A 19,274-nucleotide genomic window follows, 5' to 3' on the forward strand; every position below is an offset into this window, starting at 1 on the left:
TACAAGGTGCCTTAACTTCAACTTCCGTTAGCTTAGAGTCACCTTGCTCACCTAAATTCTTTTCTAGCAACTCAACAACACTTTTGGTACCACGATGAGTTAAACCTAAGATCTTAATCTAGGTGATCAATCTAGCTTAAACGTTAAGAACAACAATAGATGGTTCCAAAATTCATGATCAGACTCATCCGAGGCAGATGGTTGATGTGTTTCTTCTTCTTCATCTTCTTCTTCTAGAACCTTCTTTCAAAACTCGGGATCCCCTTGAGTTCTTCTCTTAGGTTGTTGTTCCTTTTCTTTTTCTTCCGGAATGTTGTTCCAAAATTCCTCATCTTCACGAGACTGTGTCTTATGTTTTTGCCTCTCGAACTTGGCCGTGAGAAGATTATCAAACAGTTCTTTAGATTTGGGATCTATGAGAATATCATAAGAATTCTTGAGCTTACGAAACTCCTCGTGAGCGTTGTTAGGATCATCAGGATTTTTATCAGGATGTAATTTCAATGCCTTACACAAATACGCTTTTCGAATCTGTTCCTTGCCGATCTTCACACCATCACAATATTCTCCATAACGAGGTAACCCTAGAACTCGGTAATGATCCACAAAGTCACACATATTATCTCTAAACCAAAAAGATTGATAACAACGTTCTAGTTTTTAGATTGAAACTTGTTTCTTTTTTTGATTCTTGTAAAATTATATACGTATTTACAAATCCTTTTTCCTTGATGAAAGATAAAATAAAGGAAAATATCTTTATAATTATTTACAAATCCTATTCATATTAAGAGATATATTAAAATAGCCGACTCTAACTATATATATATATACATCAATTACATACATAACGAATTGATCCATAATCTCTTCTTACATTGAAATTTGAGAATACTTAGATAGAACATAAGAGAATGGAGAGAACATTATCGAACTTAGTTTTCTCAACTGCGTGGGATGATGAAGAAAACCCGAAAACTATATCGGCAGGTTCGAAGGAACTAGGGTCCGGTTCTTCTCACTCATTGTGCTTCTCTTCTGAAGAAACCATTAAATACAAACGAAGTCGTCGGATATATCTTGAGAGCTACAAGCTACGCAAACCAGATCGTTGTCAATCTGTTACCTACAAGATCAACAAGTTGGTTTCCAACATCAGAAGCAAGTTTACAGCTTAGACTAGTTTTGGTGTTTTTTGTTTTTTTCATCTTTCTTTCTTGATAACGATGTAGAAACTACTTCTTCTTTCTCAAGTTATGGTATACATCAATCGTTTCTATTTCAAACTTCAAAATTCAAACAAAAAACATTTAAAATTGTATAAAAATCGAACCAGAAATGTACATCCATCATTATGAAAACTGAAAATTACAAAACATCAAGAAAAAGATCGACCACTAAAAGACATTGCCTTCTCCATGGTACGATCTAAACGAAGCAAAACCAAACTGTGGAAACCAAGATCAGCAAACCAATAGCTACGTTACGCAGTACTGTACAATCTAACAAAGATTACTCATCTTTTTTTTTATATATAGTCACTCTTTTGAAGTCGAATCTGTATGACACGAACCATTAGCTTGACGATCTGAGTAAGGTCTAATGAAAGATCGTCTCCACCAAACCTCAAAAGCTCTCTGAAGATTCGGACATCCATCTCCTCCGTTTAGAAAACTCCCGAGCCACGACAACAAAATGCTCTGCTGATCTTTCAACGGCAATGTCAGTATAGTCCGACCAATTCCTTCCTCAACTAGCTTACCATCAAACGATCTACAACCATGTTGAAGCCAGTTATAGTCATTGAACAGAGGTTGCAACCATGTGGTCAACAGCAAAAGCCGAGTGTCTTTTGCAGGCAACAATTCTCCCCTCCCAATCCCTATGAAGAGCCGAGATGTCACACGGCTTATATGGTAACGCGACATTAAAGGAAGCTTCTCATGTAACAAAGCGAGCTCCTTCTGATTTCCCCATGTGACTGAGAACTCCTCTGCAGCTTGTCTTTCCACTAATACATCAAGCAGCCAAGTGAGGTTATCCGCTTCTACCGCTATCTGTTTAGTATCAGTCTCAGGTTTTTCTCCTTCACAAGCTTGTCTAAACAGAGACAAAACCGAGTCTAAGCAGTTTTGGCACGAGGAATAGATTGTTTCGTTGAAGTTATCAGCTACATTGGCACCATTCTGTTCTCTGAGAAGCTTCAGGACAATAGATTTCATCTCACGTCTACTTTTCTCCTCTTTGCTTCTTAAAACAAGCTCGATGATGCGAGAGAGCGTCTCTTTTGGTGGATCCACAGCATTACAAGCAACTCTTTTCAGAACAGGCGTGACACCTACTCCTTCAGTTTTTAATCTTAGAATCGATGAGATAACTTTCTCCTCTTCTTCTTCCCCAACCCACGGCACAGCTTCTAAGTAATCTAAACAAGATTGAATACATGAACTAAAACCAAGAAGCTCTGCAACCTGCAATAACAAACTAAGTCCTTAGACATTCCCCTAAAGCTCTAAACTTACCAAATCTAAGAGAGGGATTAAGCTGCAATACCTTGAGGACACGGAGAACTCTGCTTACATTCTGTTTCATAAGGCGTTGCTTCATATCTTTACAATACATAAGCCCAATGGTCTCAACGTAAATCTCAGCATCTTCACAGCTCTCAATCTCAAGACAAGCAAAAACAGAATCTTTCTCAGCTAGTTTCTTAGCAAAGAAACTACTATGATCAACCAAAACTTTCTTATGAACACTAAGCTTCACACAAAAGCCTTGCTTCCCTACTAAAATCACTTTAGCATCACTACTTCCAGGTTCACCAAACTCAATCGCAACTTTCCTAGGTAAAGTCTCAACCTTTTGCCTCTGTGGTCTCTCTTGAACCGTCGCAGGAACAGCAATACTATGAACGGTATCGGAATTAGCCGAATTCTGATGAATCTCATCGGAGGCGATGACGGATCTAATGGTGGTTGAGGACGGTTTCTTCTCCGGTTTAGGAAGTTGAGGAGGAGGAGGAGGAGAAGACTGTTTGTTGTGTTTGGTGAGAGAGTGGTGAGACTTAAGAGTCTTTTGAAACGCAACGGGAGAAGGACAACACCAGAAACCTTCAGGAGTTACAGCTACAGGAACACTCCTAATCTTCGTTTGCCCTTGTTCTACTTTTGCAATCTTGATCTCAGCCATTGCTAATACACACACAGATAGAGAGATAGAGATATAAAACACAAAAGCTTAAAGCTTTCACCTTTCACACACCATTAAAGAACTGACCCCAGAAAGCTAAGATACAGAGAGAAGAAGTGAGAGTCAATTATAGAAATTTGGGGGAAAAAAAAAACACAAAAGAAAACCCTAAAATTTGTAAAAAGATTGAATCAAAAACAGCTGTGTAGTAGAATGAATGATTGAAGAGGTAATAATGGTGTTTCAAAGAATCAAAAGAAGCAAGCTTTAGCATAAATATCATAAAAGAGACATTGGATTATTGAAAAATAAAGAAGAAGAAGAAGAAGAGAGTGAGTAGTGAATAAAGCCAAAACAATAAAAAGAGCAAGAAAGGAAGAGAAAGAGATGCATCAATTGTGCTTTGTCTCCTCTACGATTCCTTTATCTTCACTTTACCTTTGTCTCCTCTCATCTCTCTCTCATCTCTCTCTCTCTCTCTCTCTCTCTCTCTCTCTCTCTCTCTCTCTCTCTCTCTCTCTCTCTCCATTCGCATGATTTTGATGATTACATGTATTTGTGGGCCTTTCTTGTTGATCAAAAATATTCTATAAAAACATTAATTTATTTCTCAGTGACCAGACAGCCACGCTATCTTCTCCATCTCTCTCTCTATATAACATCGTTATTGCTGTTTTGAAATTTTAAAATACTAGTATATGATTAAATGAGAGACTAATCAGAATTTTTGAAATGTTAAAGTGGTTGTGTGTTTTGTGTTGTTTATGTTTATGTGGGGACAAGTTTCTTTCTTTTGTTAAAAAAAAAATCTTGAGATTCTTTCTTTAATGATGGATGGATGGCTTACAAAACAAACCATCACTTTCTTGAGAGATTTGTGTTTTACAATAATCAATGCACATGCCCATGAATTTGGATTATAATTTTGGTTATAAGGAGATTAATTCCAATAAATCATTTAATTAGTAGTGGAACATATAGGCATTAGCTGTGTTTTTTTTTTCTTCTTCGAAGACTCTATATAGGTTAAAACTTAAAACAAAACAAAAAACACATATATCTAATTTAATCAGAGAATATAAAATAGTCGGACAAATATTAATTATTTATTTATTTAGATTGTGAGCTCCATAAATTTAGGGGGTTAGTTGGGTAGTTATATCAGTTTATTGTCATACCTATGATCTAGAGTCCTAGACTACTACCTTTATGGTTGAACAAAACTAGTAGCACGTAGTACTAGTACGTACTGAGAGCCGAGGTGGATATAATTAATTATAATTTACTCGTATTAGTTTACTTAACGCCATTTATTTTATTTTATGTATACATTGCTGAAATTATATATGCTTAAACCATATAGTGTACGAATAAAAACATTTTAAGATTGTTATACGAATGGTACGTTCTAAGTGTCATTTTACTTAAGAGACTTGAAGCTAAACTAAAAAAAGTTCAGGAAAAAAGAGAATACTATCATACTATACTGGAAAAGGAATTATAGTTCTGTTTATATTACATTTCATATGATGAAAAAAATGGAAATATATGACAAAGAAGATTTGATGGCATTTGCTGGAAGCTAGACCCACGAAAAAAAAAAAATAAGGACTCGTGATAGTTGATACCATGTGTTGTTCCACTTCTTTCTATAATTTTCTTATTATTGCAACGAAATTAATAAATAATTTCCCACATGAAACATTGACAATAATGAAGCCAGTCGAAGGTAAAGCTGAATTAACCAAAAAAATGTTGGTATATTAATTTTTTGTTTTCTCTGGAAGAATTCTAAAACTGCGAGGCTACTTTTCATTTAGTGCTCAGTTTCTATGAACAAAAAAGTGACCAGTAACCAAATTCTATCCCCAAGCTCGAAAGCTAAGCACGTTTTGGAGTTTTTTCCCCTGGGAGCTGTAAACCAATGAATCAACTACATGTAATCAACAGACATATATGATCTTGATCTTGAAGATGTTCAAAGCTTTGTTAGAAACATCAAACTACTACTCTGGTACGACATTATAAACTCAATTAAAAAAGCCTCGGTTACTTTCATTGAGACAACCAGATTAAACAAATGGTAACCAAGACTCGAAATTCTAAGCATGTGTTAGTTAACTTAAATCAATCTTTATCCAGTTTAGCTGAAATATCAAATTGTTATGGTAAAGATGGAGATCTGTTATGCGCTAGTTAACTATCAGACCTCCATCTTTACCATAACAATTTGATATTCAGTGAGCCAAATGCTTTCTTTTAAGGCACACATCGAATGCTTCAAATGATGTGCATCATAAGAATAAGGCACACATCGAATGCTTCAAATTATAACTATCAGACCTCCATCTTTACCATAACAATGCTTCGATGTGTGCCTTATTCTTGTTATAATTTACGGTGTTGGATTGGCCGTTACCAGCTACAATGGTTTTGTGGTATGAATTCTACAATGGAGATTTTTTTTTTGAGTATAAACTTATAACCAGCCGGAATTGAGGAAATCAATCTCTTGTTTATTCCATAGAAGTTTGATTTGAGGTAAGAAGTCTTATGTACTATGATTCTTTGCATGTTTATAATTATTGTTCACAACAATAGTGTACAAGTGAAACATAACACTCCAAGTGATAAACTGGAGAAACAGAATTAGACTTGAATCTGCTGAACATCCTCGAAAGATCTCTCGCCGCTAATGGTTTCACGACTCTCTACAAATTGCAGAAACTGCATAACCACTGGGTCAGTCCAAGGAGCCCCATTTGGAGCTTCTTCACCTGCCACCCATCCCAAGTGCCCTCCTCTTGGTGTTACGATCAACATGCAGTTTGGGTTTGCCTGACACCTTTAGCTGTTAGATAGAGCCAAAATCATTCCAATCATTTTCACGTGAATGAATGATCATTCATCTCTTACCTTGATGTCATCGCGAGGGATACCTCTCTCAGGAGCGATCGGATCATTAGCTGCCTGCATTTCATATCATATAACCAAATTAACATATGAAGAAAAAAGCAGATTCTAAGCTTATGTGTTCATCACTCATAATTCAGGGATTCACCTGAATGCAAAGCAAGGGTATACGGACATGTTGTATAACTTTGGAGCTGCTCGACTTGGAATAGTACTCATCCACTGATTTAAAACCGAATGACACTGTTACATGAAAAAAGCAAAGAAATTATTTGTAGCTGCGTATGCCCTCATCTCATCAAAGTATCAAGGAAAAGATATTCGTGGCTGTAGACGATAGTCACGAAACTAACCCCGGGTTATGCCTTCATCGAAGTCCCTAACCGTCTCAGCATTTGCAGCCAAGGGAATGTTAAATTCACCACCTACGTCTTCAAAAAGCAGAGAATGTCTGCAGAGAGAGATGAACTAATATGTGACAATAACTAACTAACTGGCAAGAAGAAAAGATGGCCAAGGCAAACGAACAATTTACTTGCTAAATATTCTACGAAGAGATCTCGACAGGGCCTTGTCATAAACATTGTTAAAACCTTTATGGAAATCTTCATCTGCTATAACCAAATCAAAAGGATTGCACAACGAAACAGCAGCAGAGAGAGGACAGTTATGAGATTCCTGCAACAACATCAACAAAACCAATATGATAAGAACTTAGTTATAAACCTACATACATGGATTCCAAACTCATGAGTTTAAGCTAACTATAACCTAACCTGACCCAAATAGTTAACAAGAATGTTGCCTCCAAGAGACCATCCTGCAGCATACATATTAGCGTTTGGGAATTTATCTCCAACATGAGCAATCACTTCACCAATGTCTCCTAAAAACGAAGCCGAGTAGAACTGCATTTATCAGTATCATAACACTTCAGTCTACCAACTTCCCAATACTAACAAAAATGAAGCTAACTGAGACTCATCAGTCATCAAAGGAAGCTAACTTATGAATCTAGAGATCAAACCTGAGGAGTAGTAACAGGACTATCTCCACAACCACGGCTATTAAACACAACACAACGCCATTTTTTACTTCGAGCTCGTAACAACATATGTCTAACATACGAATCTTGGCTCCCTCCTGTTAAACCTGGCTACACAATTATTTTCAAAAAAGTTTTGATTTTTTTCACCCAATTCACACTTACTCTTTGCTTATTCAAATCGATTTCGAGAGTGTTACCAACAAAATTAGAATCGGAGATTCAGGAGAAAGGTAACCATCATCGCCGGCTACCCAATCTAAAGCAACAGAGCCGTCGTCTTTAGTACGGAGACACTCGCGGCGGAGTCTGACGGAAGGAACAGAGCGGTAGAAAGCTGCGTAGATTGTCTCCACGTGGCGGTTAAACCCGGTTAGAGGAAACGCATTGTACGGTTTGACGAGCGAGTCCTTTAACGCCGGCAAGAAACGATCGGTTCCTCCGCCGATAACTTCGAGGGAGCTGTGGTGGTAAGTGCGAGAAATTTCCGGGAGTTTTGAATTCGCGGCGACGAAAACTGAGAAACGACGGCGGAGAACACGAACTGTAGTAATCGGCGGCGATGATGTGGCAAAGGCGATTCTCACCATTTGCTTCACCACGACGTCGTTTTTGGGTAATAGGATTGGGGCTATTTTGCGCGTAACTGACAAAACGCAAAGCAATATTTATGTGGTCGGGGAAATTTAAACTAATTTGCAATTTAAGTCCTTGGTTAATTTACTTAACGAATATAGACCCTTTGTTTATACGGTTTTATTATTTTAACCCTGGCCAGCGGCCCCTTTCAATGCCCACTCTCTTATCTGTAGTATACATTACCAGGCCGGCCCATTAAAATTACAGATAGAAGTTGTTTGTTTGTTTTTCCTCCAGATTTTGCTTGTTCATCTATTAAAGTTTGGACTTTGGATGATGTACCTTTTACATTTAAAAAAAATTGCAATCGAAAGAATCGTTTTTATGATAACTGCTTTTTTTTTTGTTGGCAAAAGCTATAAAATGGTGTCGTTCAAACTACTGATATTCAACTATTTAAAGACAAAACGTTAACATAGCAAAACAATTCATTATGCAGTGTTGACCAAGAGAAGCCATAGAGGATGCAATTTGCGTATTTTGAACTGCATAATATAAGAAACTTTTATAAAATTATAATCATAAAAAAACATATATCTATATATTTATAAAGTGAGATATGCGAGAGAGATGATATAAAATATTTAACATACGAAACATGCATATATAGTCGATAATTACAAGTCTTCGGTGACATTCCTTCTCTGATGCAGCTAGGTCACTGAAACAGCAGTGAAATATCCGTTCCAAAATCAGGGTCATCAGTAACATCAACGGTGTTCGCATTTTTAGGAACCTTTGCTGGAGGAGGAGGGTATACGTAATCCCCATTACCAAGTACTGGGTCTCCCCTTTTGAAGATAGGATCTTTTCCAAGACCTAGGTCAGGCCAAAGCCACTCGGTAAACACAGAATGGTGCATGGGTATTGACCTGTTTGAAGGAGACTGTGAGATGAGAAGATTGAAACCCTTCTCAACCAGACCATGAAGAAACATGCGCAATGAAATGTTCTCTGTAATATCTCCAATGATTATCATCAAATTTGTCCGATCATTATTCATAACCCAGGAAAGTAAGCTATCACAAATAGCTCCACGTCTCGCACGTAAATCTCCTTGACGGATCTGATTGAACTTGATTTATTTGTTTGATTTTAGACCAACAAGGTACTTCTTTATATCACCAAAAGCAATGATTGACACCTCACCCTTAAAACACGCAGACTTGAGGGCGTTTCGAATGTTGTTCGTAGCATCAACAGCATTGAGACCATCAGGGAGCGGACAATCCTCAATGTCCCAGAAGACGCATGTCTTAGCCCCTGCCAATTTTTTGCCAAAACAAAACAAACATCAGATCGTATGATCATGTTACTATGAAAATCGATCAGATGAACTTGGTATATCCATTAATTTTGTATGACATTGATTATATCCGCTTGTTTACTTATTACGAAATCGATATGACGAAACTCAGAACCGACTAAATCAGACTAATCACAAATTCAATTCAAATCCCAGCAAAAATATCTAGATCTATACAGTTGACCAAGAAACACACAACCTCAACACAATATTTTGTGGAAGAGATAGATAGTGATCATACCGGTGTAATCGTCGTAGGAATTCATGTTTTTGACGGACTGATCGTGATAGAACCTTTTTTTTAGAGACTGTTGATGACGTGATGCTGCAGATGAGAGAGACTTAGATCTAGGTTTTACCCCTATTTTTAATTTAGTTTGATAACTTTATTATATTAATATTCATAATCATAATTTAGACTATTAATAAATTTATTATATTTACAATTTAATTTAGCTAGATAGTTAAAAAAATCTATTATGTTAAGAATGGATAGTGATTATCCATTTGCTTCACTTATCCATATGTTTATCACTTACTTACTCTGCAAGTAATTAGAGTTTATCTTCTTATCCCATGTATGACTTATCCATTAGTAGTCCCTAACTCCCTATATGTGTTTGTTGGTTCATTATAATATAAAACAAAAGTTAGAGAGTGAAGTAATAGAAGTTCATTGTTTTAACTCTCTACTGTTGTTCATGTGGCACAAGAGTGTTTAAGGGTCTTTTAAGTGTTGAAGATTATTTCTAACTCTCATCCTTTATAACCACGACGTCGTTTTGGGTTCACAAATATGGATAGGCCTGGACGTTTGGATATCAGATCAGATTCGGTTCGGATTTTTTGGATATCGACTCAAATATCCATTCGGGTATTTATAAAATTCGGATCGGTTTCGGTTTGGATAATTCGGATTTCTGATTGGTTTGGATATGATTATCGATAACCAAAATTAAACCAAAAGTTATTAGATGAGATTTTATTCAGATACTTTTTAATTTTATTATACCCAAATAACCATACTAACGAAGTATTTCAAACAAAAAAAATGATAGAAATGAAATAAATGACAAGATTCTTATAGAACCATACAAATACGTAAAAGATATGCAGCATATCTATCGGAATATCAAACTATTTCTTATATGTTAGATTATATTTGGATATCTATTAGATAACGGTTCGGATTAGATAATATTTGATATCCAAAATAATGGAAACCAAGAACCAATAGGTTATTTCCTTAATTTCAATTTGGTTATAATCCGCTTATTTTGGTTCGGATACGGTTCGGATTTTCGGATACAGATTTTATGTCGAGGCCTAAATATGGATATGTTATGCTAAACTGAAAAAAAAAAAAAAAAAAAAAAAAAAAAAAAAAAAAAAGCAAAGATTATTTATGTGGTCGGGAAATCTTTAACTAATTTGCAATTAATTAAAGTCTTTGATTAATTTGTTTAACCAACATTAGACTCTTTGTAAATACTATAATTTTGCATTTTTAACCCAGTTCAGTGGCTAGGCCAGCCCATTAAGACTACATATAGAAGTTGGTGACTTTTTTTTTTCCTCCATATTTTGTTTGTTCATGTATATTAAAGAGGTCGGTTCAGATGTAGCAATTAGATAAAAAATTAGTTGAATTCAAAATGTTTTGGATGCAGTTGACATTTAAAGTTTGGAAATCAAATATATTTATAAAATAAATAATTTTGTATCGAGTATGCTGAATGATGAAACAGTGACATTAAATCTTATATTTTTGTTTTTGTCTGCATCAATAGGAATAATGGTTTTAAATCATATCTGATTTGGAGTTTTAAGAACGGCGACGTTTTCGTGTAAAGTGCGATCGATTAACGATTTTTGAGGGCTAAAAGCCTAAAACGTAAACAATGCAAAACAGTTCATAACGCGGTGTTGACCAAGAAAAGCCATAACGTAAACAATGCAATTTGTCTATGCAACTGTGTTATTTATTTAGTAGCTTTTGAACACTTCGTCCACGTGAAGTCAGTCTCCCAAATGTGGGTATTTAGTATCTGATTTTTGTTATAATCCATTATTGGAATTTTACTTATTTTTACATAGTTCATCATTTACAAAAGTGTATATACATATATATTAAGTCCAAAAAGTATTAAAAAAAAAACATTTGCATCTGAGTAATTTGAAATAAACATAATTATCCAAAACGCAAATATCATAAAATTCAGATAACATTTTATTTATTCTTATAAAACCAAAATATAAATTATCATATCATCCATTCTTAATTGTAAATATAATTATTCGTTATTTACTTGGAACAATTATTCAACATAACAAATTAAGAATTAATTAGTAGTTAATAGAACTACGTAGCCTGTTTGTATGGAGCTTTTCCAAAAGCTAGCCTAGGCCAAAGCCATGCCGTCGATGACTCCTCTATCATCTTCTTAGATGGTGTGAGTTTTTTTGGATTCAGTCACCTTCGTGCTCTGATGAGCAACCATAGTATTATATCCACATGTCTTGAATATGAACGTGGCAGTCGCGAAATCGCCATCCGAGGTAATAAAAAGCATGTTGCAAGGGGGTGGATTGTCATACGCCCATGAGTGGATGGAATTAAGGAGGCGCTTGTCACCCGCATCTTTCCCCGAATCTACGTGAGTGATATGGATACCACTTTCAACAAGTTTGTTCTTGTCTTGCAAATACTGAACATCGCCATAGCCGCGCATAACGATTTCCCCCGTGTACCCAAGATTTCGCAGCGAATTTTTGATATTAGTGAAAAGATAAGACGGTCTACAATAGGTAGGAACATTGGTATTTTCAAAATCCCACATAATAATTGTCTTGGAACTCTTGTAATCTGAAAGAGAAAACCCCTTCAAAAATAGATATGTGATTAGTAAACTGAAGTCTTTAGTTGAAAAAAATAGAAAAGGCTACATTTATATATATATATATAATTAAGAAATAGAGATACCTTGAAGAAAAAGGGCTTATGTCGCATATACGAAGATGACGTTATTATGTCATTCAATTGTTTCTTCATAGAGGCATCTAGTCAATTTAATTTCTTAGTTAATAAAAACAATTAAATTATTTGATAAAAGAAAAATGAAAAACAAAAAAATAAGAATCTTACCGGAAGCAAATTGCTTCGCACGATTAAGACAACATTTTAAAGCATCCTCGTGTGAAGAAGAAGATTCTGGTGGAGAAATAAGATCAGTCCAAAACTTCGAAATGGAACTTGGATCAACAACGCTCGTGTATTTACGACAAGCCTTTCTTTCAGTTTCGTTAACCCAAAAGCTTTTCCGGTAATCCGCCGGCCGCTTGTCCTCGAATAAGTTAGCAAAATACGCTAGTTTGAGCCATTCCTCGAACGAATCAGAAGAGGGAGATGGGGATGAGCTACTCGTTGAAGCAAGAGATGAACTACGACGAGCGGCTAGAATTTGAGGAATAAATAATCACAAATCCCACACACAAAAAAAAGAAGAAAAAAAAGAGAGGATAGAGATGTAAAATTATACCCTTGTGTACTCCATTGCAAACGAGAAAGTTATTAGCCATTATATTATAGCTTTATTTTATTGTTATTATTTGTGGCATCAAAAATCTTATTACTTGTGTGTATAGCCCAGTAAATGAGAGAATTGCCTCACTGAGTATTTATCAAATACTCATGCATCTCAATTTGTATTTATGGTGCAGGTAAAGGCAAAATGTAATCGTGGAATCAAGGCAATGAAGAGGAAGATGTTCTAGGGACTCGATTGGATGTTGTCTGGCATTGCTAAGTTGCTAGAGTTGGGTCTTTAGAACTTATTAGGTTCTCGGTTCCTAAAACTGGACATTTGGTGTCGACCAACACCACTTGGGTGTTGACCGACACCTGTTCGACACCCCCGAAATCCTAACGGTGTCGACCGACACCTCCACATGGTGTCGACCGACACTCGCTAAGTTTCCGAGCCGTCCTCGCGTTAGTGTCGACCGACACCACATTGGTGTCGACCGACACCACATTGGTGTCGACCGACATCACTGTCGAGCAGTGATTTCCTTCGAACAGAACCTCCGAATCTCGCCTCCAAACTTCTCCTCTTCGTCCCACAAAATCCCAGGAACGAATCCAAGCCTCAGGAGCTACGAAAAACTCACAAACAACCAAACAACACACAATATCACAGAAACAGAGATCTTAGCTTAGATAAGCCATGGTCATTCACTCACCATTCCTAACCATTCTATCCAACAACCTATCATAACTCTAACCAAGGTTCCAACACATAACCATTAATAACCAACAACACACAAATGAGACCCTAGATAATCCTCCTCCTCATCGCCTTGATTCCACGTTCACACTTGCCTTTACCTGCACCACAAACACAAATTAAGATGCATGAGTATGTAATAAACACTCAGTGAGGCCATCCTCCCATCTAATGGGCTATACTATAGTGGTAAGTATTCCCGCCTGTCACGCGGGTGACCCGGGTTCGATCCTCGGCAACGGCGCCAAAATTTGATATGCTCAAATTAACCCTAGAGCTACTCTCTCAAACAAGATATCAATGTAGTACTTAGGGGTCGAGTTTTTGTAATTACGCTAAACAGATTAATTTGTATTATGAACAATTGAAGACAATGCAAAATATTAAATCAAGGTGTTGTGAAATCAGGAAATCAAAAGGTTAAGCGTAGGAAATTTCTCAGGTAATTATGAAGTATTAAATCAAAAGATTAATTATGGTTCATGCAATAAAAATCAGATCTAGAACTCTAAACAGTTTTGGTAAAATAATTCAGTTCTCACTGTGATTATTATCTAAATTTAAAACCAGAAAATCCAAATCTCTTTGTAAAATTCTTAGTTGAAAACCAGCTTTAAAAACAGGTTTAAAAAGGTTCACAAAATCACAAATTCAAATCTCTTTGTAAAAAGTGATTTTGCTCATCAATGGTTTTAATCAGGAAAACAATTATATTCTCATATTAATTACTTTCCCTATGATAATAATTCTAGGTGATCAATCAAAAACTATTGTGAAAAAACAACAAAGGATGAAGATCATAAAAGATTAAGAACCCTAAAAATTACAGATCTAATAAATCATAAAAACCCTGTGAAAAACCCTAAACCTAACAAGCAAACTACTGAGACATGTTTAATGTAGAACAAATCACTCTGAATAACATGCAATAGATATTAAAAGTCAAAAAGGGAGTTTAGAAATCTTCTCTCTACAAAAAATTCAGATCATTCTCTCCCAAAAGCTCTCAATATCTCTCTCTCAAAAACTTGCTAGAAAATAACTTCAGGGTTTTCTAAAACCCAAAAACACTATTTATATGTCCTAAAACACGTCCGGGACTTGTGTTGTAATTTAGGAAAACTTTGGGTAAAATTGTAAAATTTCCAATTTCTTCTTTCTCTCGTCGGATAAACATAGGTGTCGACCGATGCTCCTTCGGTGCCGGTCAACACTGCTACTCTGATCCGAGTCCAAGTTCTTTTCCTTCCGTAAAATGCTCTAAAGTCATCCAAATAGCTCCACTTTGCTCCTTCCGTGCCAAATTCCTAAATAACCTGTAAAGACTCAAAAACAATCCTAAAAACAAATGAAAATACTCAAAAAAGCACACTTGTATCATGGTTAAAAATCTAAAAAACCATGATATATCAGTACTCCACCGCAAACGAGAAAGTTATTAGCCATGTATCCATCTCTTCCAAGAACGTTAACGTTGGTCCAAGCGTTAGGTGAAAGTAGAACTCCTTGCTTTTCAGCTTTCTGTGAAAAAACATGACAGTCTTTCCCTCTCAAAGACGAGAGAGCCTTGACAAAATCCGAGTCTTCTGAGATAGTTCCCACAATAAGCACCAAATTTGATGGTTCAGGATGATCAATCACCCAAAATAGAGAATCCACCAAAATCTTTTGAAGTCTCCCATCTTTATCTCCTGAAATCATATAATATCCGAACGGAGTTAAGTCTCAAGACGCAAAGTACTAGCTAGCTAGGCCTATCAAGAGAGCGTTCGTGAAATATGTAATAGAGAAATTCACCTGAGCGTACTTGATTGAAGTTGATTCCGTTTGGACGTTTTCGGCCACCCATGATCCTTTGTGCATCACCATAAGCATTGATAGAGATTGTACCCCGTAAACGCATAAGGTTCCCCAAGGTCTGCCTAAAGTGTGCAGGGATATCATCAAATTGGATATCATCTGGTTTCGGGCGATCATCAATGTCCCAAAACACTGTCGTCGTCGCCGCTGCAAAACGGTAAACGAGATCGATGATTACTGAAAGTCTGTAGAGATCATTTAAACTCAATTCTTCCTTTATTTACCTTGGTATGTCTTGGAGGGTTGTTGATACATGGCTTCGGACAAATTTAGAGATCACTAATACACTTTCTGATTTGGATTGTTGTGTTTTTTTTTCTTCTCTTGTTTCTTGTTTTTTGTTTGTGTTCTTTAGAACCTAAAGATTATGTGACCTTTTATAGGTATGGGAAGCAACTTCTTCACTAAGCTTAACTTGATCAGCAAGTTAACCAAAAGTTAAACAAACTTGCGTGCAAGAACAAGAAATCTAGACAGGGACTTGTCATCAACATTGTTAAAAGTTTATAAACCTTGTAAAAGTACTCCACCAAAATCAAAAGGATCGCACAACGAAACAGCAGCCTTAGGTTTCTTGTGACATCAACATAGTATTTTTAACCATTCGTAGCAAATTTTAACGCGTCTTACGTAAAATTTATAGAAATGGGAAAGCAACTTCGTCACTAAGCTTTACTTAATTAGCCAGTTAGTAAAAAAGGTAAAATTAACTCGCCTGGAATTCACTAATATATTCGTGCAAGAACAAGAAACCTTTTTAACCATTCGTAGCAAAATTGTTACTTGATTCAAAGTGTGGTCCGTACGTGTAAAGTTGTGATCGTTCTCTTTGTAGCACAAAAAGGAGGAATCATACAGTTGTATAACAGAGGTAAATTGATTGCATTCTTCATAGAAAAGCTTCCACTTCACCATCTCAATAAGCCATGGATACCTTCTGATGCGGCTCAGAACTTCAACAGTTTCTTGCATACTTTCTAACATTAGGCCCCTTTTTTTTTTTTTTCCTTAAATTATTTATTATTATATATATATAATGACAATTTACTGTGATTATTTTTGTAATGGTCTTAATTCTTCTAGTTATTGGAAACTCTATTTGATGTATATTACCAATACATATATTCCCAACAATTGCAATGTCATAGAAGTAGACAGATTTCAAACCAAAACCTATTTTGTAGTAAAGTGTGTATATTAACAACATATTTTGTAATAAATTGGTAAATTAATTTCATATAAACAAGACATGTCTAGGGTTGTATATAGAGTGTACATCCATGTCCTAATGATTATGATTCCTATCTATAATTGTAAGAAGAAGTCATAAGTCTGTTAATGTCAATATATATAGCATGAAGAAGGTAAACTGCAAAAACTGAAGCAAGTAACAGAAACCAACACGAGAGAGCCAATGCGGCCACGACTTGGTATTGGCTGCAGAGGTTGCCATCACAGGCTTGTCCATCGGCAGACTAAAGCAGTTCACTTTCACTAGCTACAGCACAGGCCACACCCAAAGAGAGAAACGAGCTGAGAGTACCTGTTAACAGTGAAGAGAGCTCACACAATAAGAAGAATGCAGAGCACGTTTAGGAAGATGAAAGCAAAATTAGCTTTCTTTTGAAATTGCTTACGAAATCACCTGCGAAAACGATGGAAAAAGAGTTCGTAATTCTTGAGGGAGGAGTTTCACTAAGACAAGAGTATGTGTCGGTCAAGGCAAGTAATTAAGATGCTCCATGGAGTTACAATTGCCATCACAGTCGCCAAATAGCTAAAACCAACAGATAAAACACATAACAAAATCAGTTCTTGTGAATTGTTTGATTCATTATATCTCAACATCTTTCACCAAATCAACCACTAACTAAACAATCAAGAGACCATGACACCAACAAAATTATATCCTCAGAGTAACTTTTGATTATAAAAGAAAAAAAAAACTTTTGATTCAATCTAAACCCTAGCTATTCTCAAAATGATTGATGGATCAAAACACGAATTACCCATATATATGGCCATATCCAAAGTTTACTATTTTTTTTTTTTTTTAATGGTCAGCAAATTAGGTTATTGATTAAACAAACCCATATCCAAAGTTTACTCCTTTTTTGATGATCAGATTCATCAAATCAATCAATTCAAACTCAGAAATCGATAGTTAACGAAGAAATTTACAGAAACCAGAAACCAAAAACCAAAATTCAACTAGAATTCGAGGGGATTTGTTACCAGAAGGTGGTGAAATCATAGAAATCTTAATCGAAACACATGAAGATCAACAAAGCAGCTGAGAAAATAGTTTGGCCGAAACGGAGAGCTAAGCTGGCGCTAGATTCTTTGATTAATTTGTTTAACAAACATTAGATTCTTTGTATATTCATTTGACATTTTTAACCCAGTTCAGTGGCCAGGCCAGCCCATTAAGACTACAGATAGAAGTTGGTGGTTTTTTTTTCCCTCAATATTTTGTTTGTTCATGTATATTAAAGAGGTCGGTTCAGATGTAGCAATTAGATAAGAAATTAGTTGCATTCAAAATGTTTGGATGTACCAATTATTACATTAAGAACTACAAAAAAAATCGAATACATTTATGAATAAATAATTTTGTATCGAGTATGCTGAATGATGAAACAATGACATTAAATCTTGTATTTTTTGTTCTTGTTTGCACCAATAGGAATAATGGTTTTTAATGGTATATCTGATTTTGGTTTTTAAGAACGCCAACGTTTTCATCTAAAGTGTGATTAACGATTTGAGAATTGAGGGCTAAAACGTAAACAATGCAAAACAGTTCATAACGCGGTGTTGACCAAGAAAAGCCATAGAGAATGCAATTTGTCTATGCAACTGTGTTATTTATTTAGTAGCTTTTGAACACTTCATCCACGTGAAATCAGTCTCTCAAATTTGGCTATTTCTATGTAGTTGTGGATTAAATAGCGAAATCAACTTTATATCTCTTTAAGGTAAAAAAGAAGAAAAGGTCAAAGTTTCTAATTACAAATTTTTACACATTTTACTAACCAAATTTACCCCCTCCCTACTCAGCTATGGAACTCAACTCAACCGTAAACTTCCTCTTCCCTTTACCACCACCACCACCACCACATCCTCTTCCGCCGCAGCTATTTCTCTTTACTCTCTTAACTCTACACTCACCAACAACATCTTCACCGTTATAACTCAAACCGCCTCCACCGTTTTTAGCAAGCGCGGAGCTAGCTTTAACCGCTAAAGCCGCCATTTCTTCAGCTCTTAATGGATGATTAAGCCATGTCAATGGTAAGACAAAGTATAACTCTCCTGGTCGAAGATCCTCGCTACCAGCAACAGCTAAAACGGCGTCGTCGAAGTCCATATCGTCTGAGTTACAAACGAAGCTCGTAGGATTCTTTTGAAGAATCTGCCACACTTTCACCGGCGTTGAGAACTCTTGTAACGTTCCGTCTGGTAATATCAGCTTCGCCGTCTCCGTTCTCCCAGATTCACGTGAACCGCAAGCTCCCATGTTTTTAGTATAATGTCCTTGTACGTAACCTTTGTGTTTGCCACAAAACGTAATAACCTTGCTGAATTGACTCGTGACTTTAGAAAGTTTTGTAGATAGATAGCTAGATAGAGAGAAGGATCAAGATCTCGTTTGTGTTTTGAAAGAGATACAAACTACTCGTGGGGCTTTATATATATACAAGAAGAAGAATAAGAACAAGTGAGCCTCGTGACTCGGAAACTTCAAGTAATGTAGATTTTTGTCGTGTAGTGTTCACAATCAGACAGCACAGCTCACGTAATATTATTGTCTAGCATTAAACTACAAAACTACCCTTATCGCTAAGATTAATATAGAGGAAATGTAAAGGGTATATTGGGGATAGCGGAGATGAAGTCGTGGCGAAGAAGGAGAGAAGAAAGGAGCAAAGTGTCCACGTGGCAAACATAGGAGAGTTGAGACAGAATCAGAAAGGAGACAAGCTTAGGTGGCCGGAGGTTTGATCTCCGGCGGATGGGGTGCATGAAGCTCGGG

General features: G+C 36.1%; 5 protein-coding genes and 2 long non-coding RNA genes across 10 annotated transcripts; all 7 read right to left on the reverse strand.

The window, feature by feature from the left end:
• Positions 1-1,294: 1,294 nt before the first annotated feature.
• On the reverse strand, positions 1,295-3,846 carry LOC104791297 (BTB/POZ domain-containing protein At3g50780-like). Its single transcript, XM_010517147.3, has 2 exons — positions 2,554-3,846; positions 1,295-2,471 (listed from the first exon to the last, which is right to left on the reverse strand). The coding sequence occupies exons 1-2, from the start codon at positions 3,187-3,189 to the stop codon at positions 1,539-1,541; spliced, it is 1,569 nt and encodes a 522-aa protein (XP_010515449.1). The 5' UTR covers positions 3,190-3,846; the 3' UTR covers positions 1,295-1,538.
• A 1,838-nt stretch (positions 3,847-5,684) lies between these two features.
• On the reverse strand, positions 5,685-7,815 carry LOC104791298 (embryogenesis-associated protein EMB8). Of its 4 annotated transcripts, none has more exons than XM_087453207.1 (8): positions 7,348-7,815; positions 7,130-7,254; positions 6,879-7,010; positions 6,638-6,780; positions 6,456-6,553; positions 6,251-6,345; positions 6,106-6,159; positions 5,685-6,027 (listed from the first exon to the last, which is right to left on the reverse strand). In XM_087453207.1, exons 2-8 carry the CDS (start codon positions 7,214-7,216, stop codon positions 5,839-5,841), a joined length of 798 nt encoding a protein of 265 aa, XP_087309333.1. In that variant the 5' UTR covers positions 7,217-7,254; positions 7,348-7,815; the 3' UTR covers positions 5,685-5,838. The 4 variants fall into 4 exon arrangements, with proteins under 4 accessions (XP_087309333.1, XP_010515450.2, XP_087309335.1 ...); XM_010517148.2 differs by having other exon boundaries at positions 7,130-7,258; XM_087453209.1 differs by having other exon boundaries at positions 6,879-6,988; positions 7,348-7,791.
• A 495-nt stretch (positions 7,816-8,310) lies between these two features.
• On the reverse strand, positions 8,311-9,451 carry LOC104791299 (uncharacterized). The gene is made up of 2 exons (XR_015558961.1): positions 9,334-9,451; positions 8,311-9,049 (listed from the first exon to the last, which is right to left on the reverse strand). It is a non-coding gene; the product is annotated as an uncharacterized LOC104791299 (long non-coding RNA).
• Positions 9,452-11,301: 1,850 nt separating this feature from the next.
• Positions 11,302-12,568, reverse strand: LOC104791300 (uncharacterized). The gene is made up of 3 exons (XM_010517150.2): positions 12,238-12,568; positions 12,076-12,152; positions 11,302-11,974 (listed from the first exon to the last, which is right to left on the reverse strand). The coding sequence occupies exons 2-3, from the start codon at positions 12,142-12,144 to the stop codon at positions 11,537-11,539; spliced, it is 507 nt and encodes a 168-aa protein (XP_010515452.1). The 5' UTR covers positions 12,145-12,152; positions 12,238-12,568; the 3' UTR covers positions 11,302-11,536.
• Positions 12,569-14,293: 1,725 nt separating this feature from the next.
• LOC104791302 (uncharacterized) lies at positions 14,294-15,590 on the reverse strand. The gene is made up of 3 exons (XM_010517151.2): positions 15,463-15,590; positions 15,176-15,385; positions 14,294-15,069 (listed from the first exon to the last, which is right to left on the reverse strand). The coding sequence occupies exons 1-3, from the start codon at positions 15,491-15,493 to the stop codon at positions 14,762-14,764; spliced, it is 549 nt and encodes a 182-aa protein (XP_010515453.1). The 5' UTR covers positions 15,494-15,590; the 3' UTR covers positions 14,294-14,761.
• An 856-nt stretch (positions 15,591-16,446) lies between these two features.
• Positions 16,447-17,613, reverse strand: LOC104791303 (uncharacterized). Its single transcript, XR_768888.3, has 3 exons — positions 17,474-17,613; positions 16,884-17,015; positions 16,447-16,781 (listed from the first exon to the last, which is right to left on the reverse strand). It is a non-coding gene; the product is annotated as an uncharacterized LOC104791303 (long non-coding RNA).
• A 569-nt stretch (positions 17,614-18,182) lies between these two features.
• On the reverse strand, positions 18,183-18,952 carry LOC104791304 (uncharacterized). Its single transcript, XM_010517152.3, has one exon. The coding sequence runs from the start codon at positions 18,756-18,758 to the stop codon at positions 18,291-18,293; it is 468 nt and encodes a 155-aa protein (XP_010515454.2). The 5' UTR covers positions 18,759-18,952; the 3' UTR covers positions 18,183-18,290.
• Between the last annotated feature and the right edge of the window lie 322 nt (positions 18,953-19,274).

This window comes from Camelina sativa, chromosome 6 (genome assembly GCF_030686135.1).
Source record: "Camelina sativa cultivar CO46 ecotype springtype chromosome 6, ASM3068613v1".
Lineage (NCBI taxonomy): Eukaryota > Viridiplantae > Streptophyta > Magnoliopsida > Brassicales > Brassicaceae > Camelina > Camelina sativa.